Here is a 12,096-nt window from a genome sequence, read left to right as displayed (position 1 = left end):
CCCCCGACGCCTGCGGACTCTGCGGCCTTCTGGGTATGGTAGTGGACGCCTCGCTCGCTCCCGCCGCAGAGTGCGGCCTGGACTACAACTCCCGACAGGTTGCACGCTGCGCCTCCGCGCCCCGCAGCTGCGAGAGGACGGCCCGGGCGCGGCCTGGACTGCAACTCCCGACAGGCTGCGCGGCCCGCTGCTGCGAGAGGCGCGGGAGGCGCGGGAGGCGCGGGAGGCGCGTCCGACTCGTAGAGGAGGTTGTGGCGGCGGTCTCGGCTGGCGACATGGACAACGCGGGGAAGGAGCGAGAGGCGGTGCAACTGATGGCGGAGGCCGAGAAGCGAGTCAAGGCGTCCCACTCTTTCCTCCGAGGGCTCTTTGGGTGAGCGCCGGACCGCGCGTACCCTGATCGGGGGTCTCCGTCCCTGGCCGGCGGCCCCCCCACTTTCCTTGGGGGCCCCCAGAACGCCCCAGGGGCCCTCAACCCTCACACGCCCTCCAGAGATTCCCCTAGGGCCCCTCGGCGCCCCCTGAAATCCCCAGAACGCCCCTGGCCCCCCCACGCTCCAGGGACCTCCTAGGACCCCCGGAGTCCCCCACCTGCCCTCCAGGGATCCTCTGGAACCCATGTAGCCCTCCCAACGCACCCCCTGGAACCCCACGGCGCTCCAGGGGCCCCCATGCGCCCTCCAGGGATCCCCTATGACCCCCGGAGGGGGCCCCCCCCCCGGCGCGGGTGCGGTGTCCCACCGGCCGCGCGGGTGTGCGTGACCGTCGCCGCGGCGGCCACACCGGTTTGTTATTTCGCCACGAGTGAACCCACGCAGCTCGGGAGACCCGTGTGGGCGTGAGGCGCCGGGTCCCGGACCCCCAGCCCCAGCGCCTGGCCCGCGGTCTTTTGGGGGCGTCAGGCTGGCGGTGGGGCCGCGGCAGCCGCATTCCACCACCCGGTGCCCGTGCGCCTTGCGCCAAGTACGGGTTTAATAAATATCCGTGGGAGGAATGAGTACGTTTTCTCAAACTGGTGTCTTTCCTTCACTGGAGATTGATGTGATATCCAGGGCCTCCTGTTGGATTAGGGATAACGCAACTCCTCTAAGTCTGCGTCATTTGGGAATCCCGTTCATTTCCTATAATTCTTCTGTGCTCTCCTAGGGAAGGTCTTAAATTCGGATTTCCCAAGAAGCAAAGCCTGCATTGACAGTCCTTGGAAGGATTCTGGGCGGTTGAATATGTGAATGATTCAGCTGTTTAGGATGAGAGAGGCAGAAAGTTCGTGGTGGTTTACTCTTTTTCCTTTTGGAAGTGAAAGGTCCTCGGCCAACACCCAGAGCATGTTTTTATTCTGAGAAGGACCGGGGGTCCGTATTTAACTGTTGCATTATTAGACGCAGTTTTATTTCTGTACAGAATCGGTTTGGAATCTGCTAGTCTTGCCACCTTCGTTCTTTTGGTAATACTTTACCGTTGTTGATAATCTCCAGGAAATGCTCATATGCAGGTTTCATGCAGTGCACGTAGTGCAGGGTGCAAAGATGCAAAAAGGTAAGGGTTCCTGTCCTCAAAAATCTCTCGGGGCATTTATCTCAGCTGGTTTCTAAATTTCTCATGTGATGTGTGGTCTGCATTGTAGCAGTGAATTATAAATTTGTTCCCCTTTGAAAGTTATGGCAAGACATAAGGAGCACTGCCTAATACTCGATGCTAACACCAAACAATAGCTCCTTTCTCTGGTTGTTCACAAAACAATTACAGTTTATTTATATAAAATTTAATGTCATAGCACCTCACACTGGGAGGTGATCGTAAAGGCACAGCATTTCAAGTCCAGATGTGCTTCCCTGGAAGGGAATCTGTAATCAGCAGAGGAAAAAAGCCGGAGAGCACGTGATGCTTCTCAGGGGCGTGCTCCTTTCTGTGAAGAGGTGTTGCGTTATTGTTTTCGTGAAAAGTATGCCAGATCTTGAATCAGTAATCCTTAAGGGATTTTAAAAAGGCCTTTTGTCTTTTTTTCTCCTTGGCCTTTGATCACCTGTTTCATTGGCAGGCTGTGTAGGCAGACTTCATCCTCACCATTCACACTCAGTTTGCTTGAAAGTCATCGCATCCTAGGTCTGACCTGGATCCAGCAGGTCAGTTTATTATCCTCGCTTTGGGACCTCGGGCAAGTTCCTTAGCCCCTCTGTGCCTCAGTTTCCTCGGCTATGAAATGAGGGTAAGAGAAGTATATCTCATAGTGAGTGAGGGTTTTGTGAGTATATGCTTGTAAAACATTTAGTCACTGAAGATGGGGATTATGAAATATTAATTAGTATCTTCATCAAAATTTTCAGGCCCAGTTATTTATCAAGGAAGCAGCCAGACAGATCAAGTGACTTTGCCAGAATTTTGGAGCCAGAGACCTTTTGGACTGTATCATTGGTCTTTTAATGAAATAAAGTATTTGAAAGAGCTTTGCACCATGTAAGGGTTATTTATACTATGGAAGACTGTGTTTTTAGTAATACTTGGCTCCAGAAAAACTTGGGGAAGAGGGTACTCAGAGTTCTGTGAGGTTTAATAGCATTACATAATTCTTTGAAGCCAAAAACCAGGCCTAGTTTCTCTCTCAGTGACAGTGGGAAGACAGATTCTGTATCAGTTTCAGTTGTTCAGAATCTGATGTTACATCTAGCATCACTTGCCCCTGTCATCACCCTTATAAGCTGGGATATATGTTAACTCCACCCTACCCCCACTCCCTTAGCCTGAGAATTTTCCCATCTACTTGTTTTCCTTTATTTAAACCACAGTGTAATCTATCTTCATGTCAGGCTCCTTAATTAACAAAACATACCTGCATGAGTTTCACCAGTATCACCGAGCCCATCTGTTTAAGAGCTAACAGTGCTTTAAAGGGGGCACGTGATGCTGTTTGGGGCTGTGGCAGCCATCACAAGGTGCTCAGTGTACTTTACTGCAGATGTTTCACACCACGGACTCATTAACCCAGCTGCAGGTTAAAACCTGTTAGAAGTTGGTCCCCTTCACTCAGTGCTGATCCACCACCCACGCTAGTTTTGTGGCAATACTGTATTCTCACTACTGTTCTGTAGCTCTTCCTTTTTTGTTGCTTTCAGTAAAATTAGATGAAAATATGCATTGTGTATTCCCGAGAAAAAGTCAGTCATGCGTTCTTCTGTGTGTAAGGCACAAGTCTAGGCTTGTCTGCAAGATGTCAGTGTTCCTTCCCCACGTCCCCCTGCAGGAAAGGAGCTGCTGAGGGATGCAGCCATTACAAGAAGCCACTGTCGTGGTGGTCTGTCTTTCTGTTTGGCTGCCAGTTAAACAGTGATGTGTTTTTGTAGTTGTGGAATGAAATTAAAACTTATTCTTTTGCTGACCGAGCTTCGTATAGCAAAATTACCACCGAAAGAGTAGTGTTTCGGTTTCATTTGCTTCCAGAGATGAGCTATTGAACTTTGTAGTTAATTTCAAATTTTAATTTAGCATCTTAACTACTGGTATGATGGTTAGCTGACCTGGGTCTGACAGCAAGATAGCTTTGCATTTCTCTTGTTATAGGAGACCACACTGGGTACACTGCCCAGCGCACATGGAGAAAGTGGCTTAAGACAGACCGTGGGAAGATGTTCTGGATGGTTAATGCTTCCTTCTCGCGCTCTTGAATGTTCTCCAGTCTCAAAGCTTATAAGGAGCTGTAAATCTGGCAGTGTTGAAGTAAATTTATTGAAAGGCCCTGTAGGGTTATCTTGAAATAACTATAAGTTTATAATTTCTTAGCTAGTTGTAAAAATTGGGAATATTTCTTAAGCATTATAGGCCATTATCAGTATTCTTCACTTAGCTTTATTTTGTCAAAGATTGTGTTTAGATTTTGCCAAAATATGGTGGGGGCATGTGAAAGCATTTATAAAGTATTTAGGTCTGCCTCAGTTACAGTAGATATTCAAATGCAGATTAAACTTTTAAAAAAGCATTAAGCTCAGAGTTACTCAGAGACAGGTAGTATAGTATAAGAAATATATATGTATATTTACTCTTTATTTCCTATGTAATAAGAAATAGAGGACTTCCCTGGTGGCACAGTGGTGAAGAATCCGCCTGCCAATGCAGGGGACACGGGTTCGAGCCCTGGTCCGGGAAGATCCCACATGCTGCTGAGCAACTAAGCCCATGTGCCACAACTACTGAGCCTGTGCTGTGCTCTAGGGCCCTCAAGCCACAACTACTGAGCCCGCACGCCACAGCTACTGAAGCCCACGCACCTAGAGCCCATGCTCTGCAACAAGAGAAACCACCACAATGAGAAGCCCACACATGCAACGAAGAGTAGCCCCCGCTCGCCGCAATTAGAGAAAGCCTGCGCGCAGCAACAAAGACCCAACACAGCCCCCAAAAAAGAAAAAATAGAATAACCTATATATTGAATAATTATATATTATATAAGGTATATTATGTATGAAGCATAATAATATATACTATTATATGTAAGAAGACCAAATATAGACTCTAGTTTACTAGCTTGTTGACCCTGGCCAAGTAAATAATATTCGCAGCTTCTGTTTTTTCGGCTTTTGAATGAATGGGCAGAGGGAAAGAATTTACTTGTCAGAGTTGTAAGGATTGAATGAGGTGTCAGAATGCTTATTAAGCTGCACAGAGCTATATTACTGCTACTTATAATGATTTGGTTTCCTGAGTGTCAATGTCAAGTTACAGTTTGTATATCAAGTGATAAACTCTCACAAGATTGGCCTTTTTCTGTCTGCATTTTTGCAGTGTTCACCATATATTTTCTCATTCTTGTGAGCCCTGCGAGGTGCAGAGTCCTTTACAAGAAGTAGGGAGGACTGTGGTGGCCTGTGGCTCTAGGATGTAAGGTCCTGGGGCGTCTGCCTTAGTTGGTGGCTTTGGCCCAGCACCTCCCGCAGCACGTGGCTATGGCAGGCGCGCGTGGACTATGGTGAATGCAGATACAGATGTTGATTTGTTTTCTTGTACACTTTTGTCTAGTTTCAAGAGCAAAGGTAACAAAGAGCAGGGGAGTTCATGTCACTTTCTTCTGTTTTCTTAAATATGTGTTTGTAATAAATCCATATATGGTAGGAAAATGCAAGGAGTACAGAAGGGTTTCAGTTGAAAAGTAAAACTTTCCCTGAGTCCTCACTCTCCTAAATCTTACTCAGCAGAAGTAACCATTTAACTTTCTTTTTGATTCTTTTGATGGTTATTGCCATAAGTCTAAGTAATTTTAGAATACTTCTACTACCAGATTGATTAATTTTAGATAATACTTGTCGACCCTGCCACATAGCTTATGTGGCAGTGCATTTTCTCCTTCACCTCTTCATTTTAGTTAATTCTCAATCTCCAAATATTATCTTTTATATGTAAGTAACATTTAAATTTATAATCCTACTTTAAAATTTTTTCAGATATTTCCCTATTACTGTGAGTTATAGAGTGGCCGTGAGTATCATGTCCAAACTGGGATATTTTTGAGGTATAACCTAGGAGTGTCCCCGCAACCAGGACGGAGGATCATCCTAGTTAAAGGCGACTCTATAATCTGTTTTTATGCTTTCACTTTACATTCATTTGATTAGATGATAAAGTGGGTAAAATTTCCGTACCTTAAGAATTTTCAGTTAGTGATGCTTGTGAGTGCACAGTAAGGAGACTTTGAAAATAGAATCTCAGAGTGTTAACCACATCTGTATTTGAATAGAGCTTATCGAGAGTAATGGTAATTTAATTAAAATCTAACAAAGTAATAGATCAGTTCTTTCTTGGGTTAAAATATGTTTTCCACCGTAAGGAAGTATCTTCCAATTCGTTTTTTTTTCTTTTTTCATTAGCACAGGACCGAAAGGGCAGCGTTTATTGTGAGGCGCCATACAAGGAGTCCAGGACAGCCAACGCTCAGAAAGCCCGAACTCCTCCATACAGTTCAGCACGGCCTTTTTATTTATTTATTTTTTATTTTTTTGCTGTGTTGGGTCTCCGTTTCTGTGCGAGGGCTTTCTCTAGTTGTGGCAAGCGGGGGCCACTCTTCATCGCAGTGCGCGGGCCTCTCACTATCGCGGCCTCTCTTATTGCGAGGCACAGGCTCCAGACGCGCAGGCTCAGTAGTTGTGGCTCACAGGCCCAGCTGCTCCGCGGCATGTGGGATCCTCCCAGACCAGGGCTCGAACCCGTGTCCCCTGCATTAGCAGGCAGATTCTCAACCTCTGTGCCACCAGGGAAGACCCCCAATTTGGTTTTAATGGGTGTTTTCATTAGGGATTGAATGAGGGCCTTTTCAATAGCTGTCAGGTAAGCGTGACTTTTTTTCTTAGTTATTAGTATATTAACTAATGGATAGCCTCATATTGAACTCTGCTTGCATCCCTTGAATAACCCCTCTGGATTGCAATGTATTATTTTTACTATGGGATTCTGTTTTTAAATATTTTACTTCAAATTCTTTTATTTACAATTCTTTTGTGTATAGTCTTTCTCAGATTGAAGTATTGATGTCACAGGCACGCATGTCACAGGTACTCTCATAAAAAGAATTTGTAAGTTTTTCTTTTTTCCCATGCTCTGGTCTTTGGATTTTTAAATAGAATCCTCTTACAGTGAAATCATCTTGGACTTTTTGGTGGGTATTTCTTTGATAACTTTCTCTTTTTTCCCTCTGGAATTTATAATGTTTAAACTTTCTATCTCTGCTGAGGTCAGTTTTGGTAAATTGTATTTTACAAGGAAATTATTCATTTCATCCAAGTTTTAAAATTTATTTGCAGAGTTGTGCAAAGTAGTCTTTTATGACTTTTAAAATGTTATTGCAGCAGTTATTTCCCTCTTTTTACTTCTTATTTATGTGTTAGGGCTTGTCCCCGTTTTGTCTTGATTCTTTTTCTTTAAACAACTGATACTTTGACTTATGAGTTTTACTAGTTTCCTGTTTTCTACCTTATTAATTTCTCTTTTGCCTTTATTACTTTCTTTTGTTTTTTTCCCTTGGCTTTTTTGGGGGGTGAGGGGTGGTATTTAATTCATTATTTCTATTTTATTTATATGGATCCAAATACTCATGGATGAATTTTCCTTTATAACTGTATTACTGTTTTAATTGCATCCCATAGATGCTGATATATAGTGTTTTTATTTTAATTTGTTTCATCTTTGACCCAGGAGTTCTTTGAGGGTTTTGTACCAGGTAGAAGGGCCTTTTTTGTATCTTACTAATATCTAGCTTTATTTCATTATGATCAGAGAACGTACTGAGGTTTTCTTTGCCACCTAATATGTGATTGGTGTTCATTAGTGGTCCATGTGCCCTTAAGAAGAAGTGGGTTTTCTCTTTTCAGAGTGTGTGACTTGCTAGAGATCCCTGAGATCTGGTTACTGATTATGTTGTCTAGGTCTTTCATGTCTATATTTTTTGTCCACTTGACCTGTTTTGGACTAAAAGGTTATATTAATAGCTCCTTTTATGAGTGTATTTCTGTCTTCTTGGATCTATTGTAATTTTTTTAATTCTTTTTTTTATTGTAAACTACACATAACATTTGCCATCTTAAGCATTTCTGAGTGTAGAGTTCGGTAGCATTAAAGTACATTCATATTGCTGTGCAGCCACCACCACCATCCCATAACTCTTGTCATCTTGTAAAACTGGAACTCTGTACCCATTAATAACTACCCATTCTCTGCTCCCCCAGCCCCTGGAAACCACCGTATACTTTCTTCATGATTTCAGCTATGCTGAGTACTTCATATAAGTGGAATCATACAGTATTTGTGTTTTTGTGATTGGCTTATTTCACCTAGCATAATGTCCTCAAGATTCATCCATATTGTAGCATATTTCAGAATTTCTTTCCTTTATAAGGCTAAATAATCTATCGTATGTATATACCACATTTTGCTAATCCATTCATTCATTAACGGACACTAGGGTTGCCTCCACATTTTAGCTATTGTGAATAATGCTGCTATGAACATGATTGTACAAATATCTCTTCAAGACCCTGCCTTTCATTCTCTTGGGTATATACCCCAAAATGAAATTGCTGGATTATATGGTAATTCTACTTTTAATTTTTTGAGGAACTGCTATACTGTTTTTCCACAGTAGCTGTACCATTTTACATTCCCACCAACAGTGCACACAGGTTCTAATTTCTGAACATGCTTGCCAGCATTTGTTATTTTCTGTTTGTTTTTTTTTTTTTAATAATGGCCATTCTAACAGGTGTGAGATGATATCTCATTGTGGCTTTGATTTGCATTTCCCTAATGATTAGTGATGTTGAGCATCTTTTCATATGCCTATTGGCCATTCATATATCTTCTTTGGAGAAATGTCTATTCAAGTCCTTTGCACATTTTTGAATTGGTTTGTTTTTTCTGTTATTGTTGAGTTTTAGGAGTTCTCTTTATATTCTGGATATTAATCCCTTATCAGGTATGTGATTTGCAGGTATTTTCTCCCATTCTGTATGGTGCCTTTTTACTCTGTGAATAGTGTCTGTGATGCATAAATTTTTTTTAATTTTCATGAAATGCAATTTGTCTATTTTTCTTTTCTAACCTGTGCCTTTAGTGTCATATCCAAGATATCATTGACAAACCCAGTGTCATGAAGCTTTTGCTGTTTTCTTCTAAGATTTTGTTTTTAAAGTATCACATTTAGGTCCTTGATCCATTTTGAGTTAATTTTTGTATAAGGTTATAGGTAAGGGTCCAACTTTATTCTTTTGCAAGTCAGTATCCGGTTTTCCCAGCACCGTTTGTTGTAAAGACTGTCTTTTCCCTGTTGAATATTTTGGCACCCTTGTCAAAAATCATTTGCCCATATATGCAAAGATTTATTCATGCGTTCTCTATTCTAGTTCGTTGGTCTGTATGTCTTTTTGTATGCCTGTATCACATTGTTTTGATTACTGTAGCTTTGTAGTAAGTTTTGAAATCAGGAAGTATGAGCCCTCCAGTTTTGTTCTTCCTTCTCAAGATTATTTTGGCATTTAGGATTCCTGTAATTTCTGCTGTAGAAAGGTGGCTGCCAGGTTTTGGTACATAGATATTCACAATTAATATAATTTCATTTGAATTGTATCTTTAGCATTATGAAGTGAATTTCTTTATTTCATTTGATACTTTTGAGCCCAAATTCTACCTTGTCTGATGCCAGCAATCCCTGCTTTCTTGTTACTTGCATTTGCCTGTTTTAGAGCTGTGTTAGGTAAGAGGATTATACCTGGTGCCTGTTGCCATGTGGCCTGTGCTGCCTCGCCCCAGGGAGAGGGCACCTCCCCTCCCTGTTGAGTCCAGGCGCAGTGCCAGGCAAGGTGGCCGGGGCTGACTTTGAGGTAGGAAGTGAGAGCAGAAGCTGCAGGGGTCATCTGTGCTTCCGTCATGAGAGGAGTACACCCGATGGGAGCCACATTCCAGATCAGAGAGAAGACCCACGGAGAAAGAGCCAGCAGAGTCACAACCAGCACAAGGTAGAGTGAGAGAGAGAGAGAGAAGCTTTGGGAAGACTTGGGGATATTTCTTGTTGCAACAAATCTAACAAACGCAGGTTGACATATTTGGCAAACTCCCGACCAGCTCTTTATCTTGAGGCTTTCAGAATAGCTTTATTTTAGTTGTGTCTGTCATATTGAGCACAGAGTTGGGCTTTGTTTGTTTAGATTTGTGAGCAAATCTAAAAATCTTCAGCACATTTACATTATCGGTATGACTAGCATATGGTTGATTTTTAATGCTGTCATTTTGTTATATTTGTTATGTACAGCTGACCCTTGAACAACATGGGTTGGAACTGCGTGGGTCCACTTACACGCAGGTTTTTTTCAGTAGTAGGTACTGCGGTGCTGCCCGATCTGTGGAACGCGAGGGTGCGGGCGGGGGACTGCGTGTTTGGAGGGCTGGATGCACCAGGGTCAGCGCACCAACACCCCGCACTGTTCAAGGGTCAACCGTATTGTGTTTTATTTGCAGTTTTTCTTCATGTGATCTCTTTTCTTTGCTTTTTATTTAGGAAATTTCATAATTTTATTTTACTGGCTACCTTTATGCCATGAATCTTTTTTAATACCCTTCGCTTGGTTTTCTTACTTAGGCATCTAGGATTTTGTCTGCCCTGGGAAAAATCCATTACCTACCTATGTGCCACTCAGAGAGGGTGTTCTGCTTACCCCTTTATCCAGGGTGTGTGTGTATCGGAGAGGTTCAGTTATTCTTGCTCCGCTTACAGTGGGGTTATGTCCTGATAAACCCCTCGTAAGTTGAAAATGTATTTCATACCCCTAACCTACCGAACATGATAGCTTAGCCTGGCCTTCCTTAAACATGCTCAGAACACTTCCATTAGCCTACAGTTGGGCAAAACAAGCTAGCACAAAGCCTATTTTATAATAGTGTTGAGTGTCTCTTGCTATTCATTGAATAGGTACTGCAAGTGAAAAGCAGAGCGGGCATCTGGGTCCAGAATGGTTGTGAGTGTGTCGGTGATCACATGGCTGACTGCGAGCGCAGCTGGTGTCCCTGCCACACCCATCACAAGAGAGGGTCTGCTGCGTATCCCTAACTTGGGGAAGGATCAAAATGGGAAGCCTGGTTCCTCCTGAGCGCTCCGCCTTCTATGAGTAGTTAGTGCGGCTTCTTTGATGACTAGGGTCATGGGGGTGGGCTGGGGCTTGCTGCCACTCCAGTTCTGCCTTCTCCCGTTTCCTAAGACCCTGAGTTTATTTCCACCTCCGCTTCCTTTCCCTTCGCTGCCAAACCTCCTCTCCCCCTCCCTCCCGCAGAAGCACGTCTTCTGGAGTCTGCCGCCTCTAGCCAGGCCACCCTTCCAGCCCCCCAGGTGCTCCAGGTCTCATACCTGCCTCCTTGACCCCACTCTGTGGCCCCTCCTTGCTGGGGTCTTGTCTGTGAGCTGCTGTTGCTGGGACCCTGCCGCACCCCGTCTTGTGTCCAGGCGTCCCCTCCTGATTTCTAGCAGGGGCTGTGTCCCTGTCTCTGCTAGTTCAGGGTCTTTATTTAAATGAAGTCTTGTTGAATTCTGTCCGCTAGTTCTGCCGTGAGTGTATTATGGGTGGTTGTATCTGCTCCTTGTCGATCTGTGTGGTTCTCGAGGATGTGAGGACGCGCTTGTATTTAGGCAGCCATCGTTGTCCTACGGGAATCGCAAGTCTGAAAGATTAAGTTCAGTTTAAAACTTGAATTTTTATAAAGATTGAAATTAAATATAAAAACTTCTTTTGGCAAGTCATGTTGTGTTTGTCATTTCTGAGTTTATCCAGTAATTCCTATTTTTGGCTTCCTTGTAATATTTAAGAATCTTGGTTTGTTTTACTAAAAGGTCCAATCTATACATATCTCTCCTCTTCAAGAGAGGTGACTCCCCATGTCAAGTCAAGGCATTGGGACTATTTCAAATAAAGTCCAAGTAGCTTTCTTTGCTGCACCTGTTCTTGTAACTTTATTTCAGCAAGTTATGCTTAAATGCAGATACTTTTGTCAGACAGTCTTTAAATGTCTCAGATTGTTTCCTGTGTCTGAGAATCTGTGATTATTTTTTCTTACATAAATGGAAATAAAGTGAGATGTTCTCAGAAGATGGAATCCCAGGGTCCAGAGCAAAGCACTGAGGCCACCTGTCAAGTATGAGGCCCCTGCTTGTCTCCTGCCAGCTGCTCTGGGGGCGGTGCTCTGGGGCTTGGAGCTGTGTCTGCTCTTGGGGGGCGGGGAGGGAGGGGAGCAGATAGATGCCTATGTTTGTTGGTAGGCAGTCCGACTCCAAAGCCTGCGTGCTTGCACTACTCCTCCTGTTACTGGTTTGTGAAAAAGCAGAGGACTTCAGTCAAGCAGTTACAGGCATTTGGTATAAGAATTCAGATGAGCACTAAGAAAAGCATCTCCCTGGGGCCTCTGCATTCCACCTGCTGCAGGCGCTCTGCTTCGTCATCAGGTGGAGGAAGCTGGACTGTTTACAGACATATTAAACCCAGAACTAAAATAACCCTGAAAGGGTTAAGTTTATCTAGGAAAACTCCCAAGTTTTAGAATCTGTGGAGATTACAGATATAAAGTATCAGATGAAAGTAA

The 12,096-nt window shown here is 43.6% G+C and overlaps 1 protein-coding gene across 3 annotated transcripts in view; it reads left to right on the top strand.

Annotated features, from left to right (window-relative positions):
- Nucleotides 1-275: 275 nt before the first annotated feature.
- The window catches only part of NAPB (NSF attachment protein beta), a gene marked incomplete at both ends in the record, with an annotated part of 36,873 nt that continues 25,052 nt past the window's right edge, over nt 276-12,096 (top strand). For all 3 annotated transcript variants that reach the window (XM_082857983.1, XM_082857982.1, XM_082857981.1), the window contains one exon: nt 276-373. In XM_082857983.1, the coding sequence (XP_082714109.1) occupies nt 276-373 (98 nt within the window). The remainder of the gene's footprint in view (nt 374-12,096) is intronic.

The sequence above is a fragment of the Leucopleurus acutus genome (genome assembly GCF_964270905.1).
Source record: "Leucopleurus acutus genome assembly, chromosome: 16".
Classification (NCBI taxonomy): Eukaryota; Metazoa; Chordata; class Mammalia; order Artiodactyla; family Delphinidae; genus Leucopleurus; species Leucopleurus acutus.
This window is presented reverse-complemented; position numbering and strand designations above follow the sequence as displayed.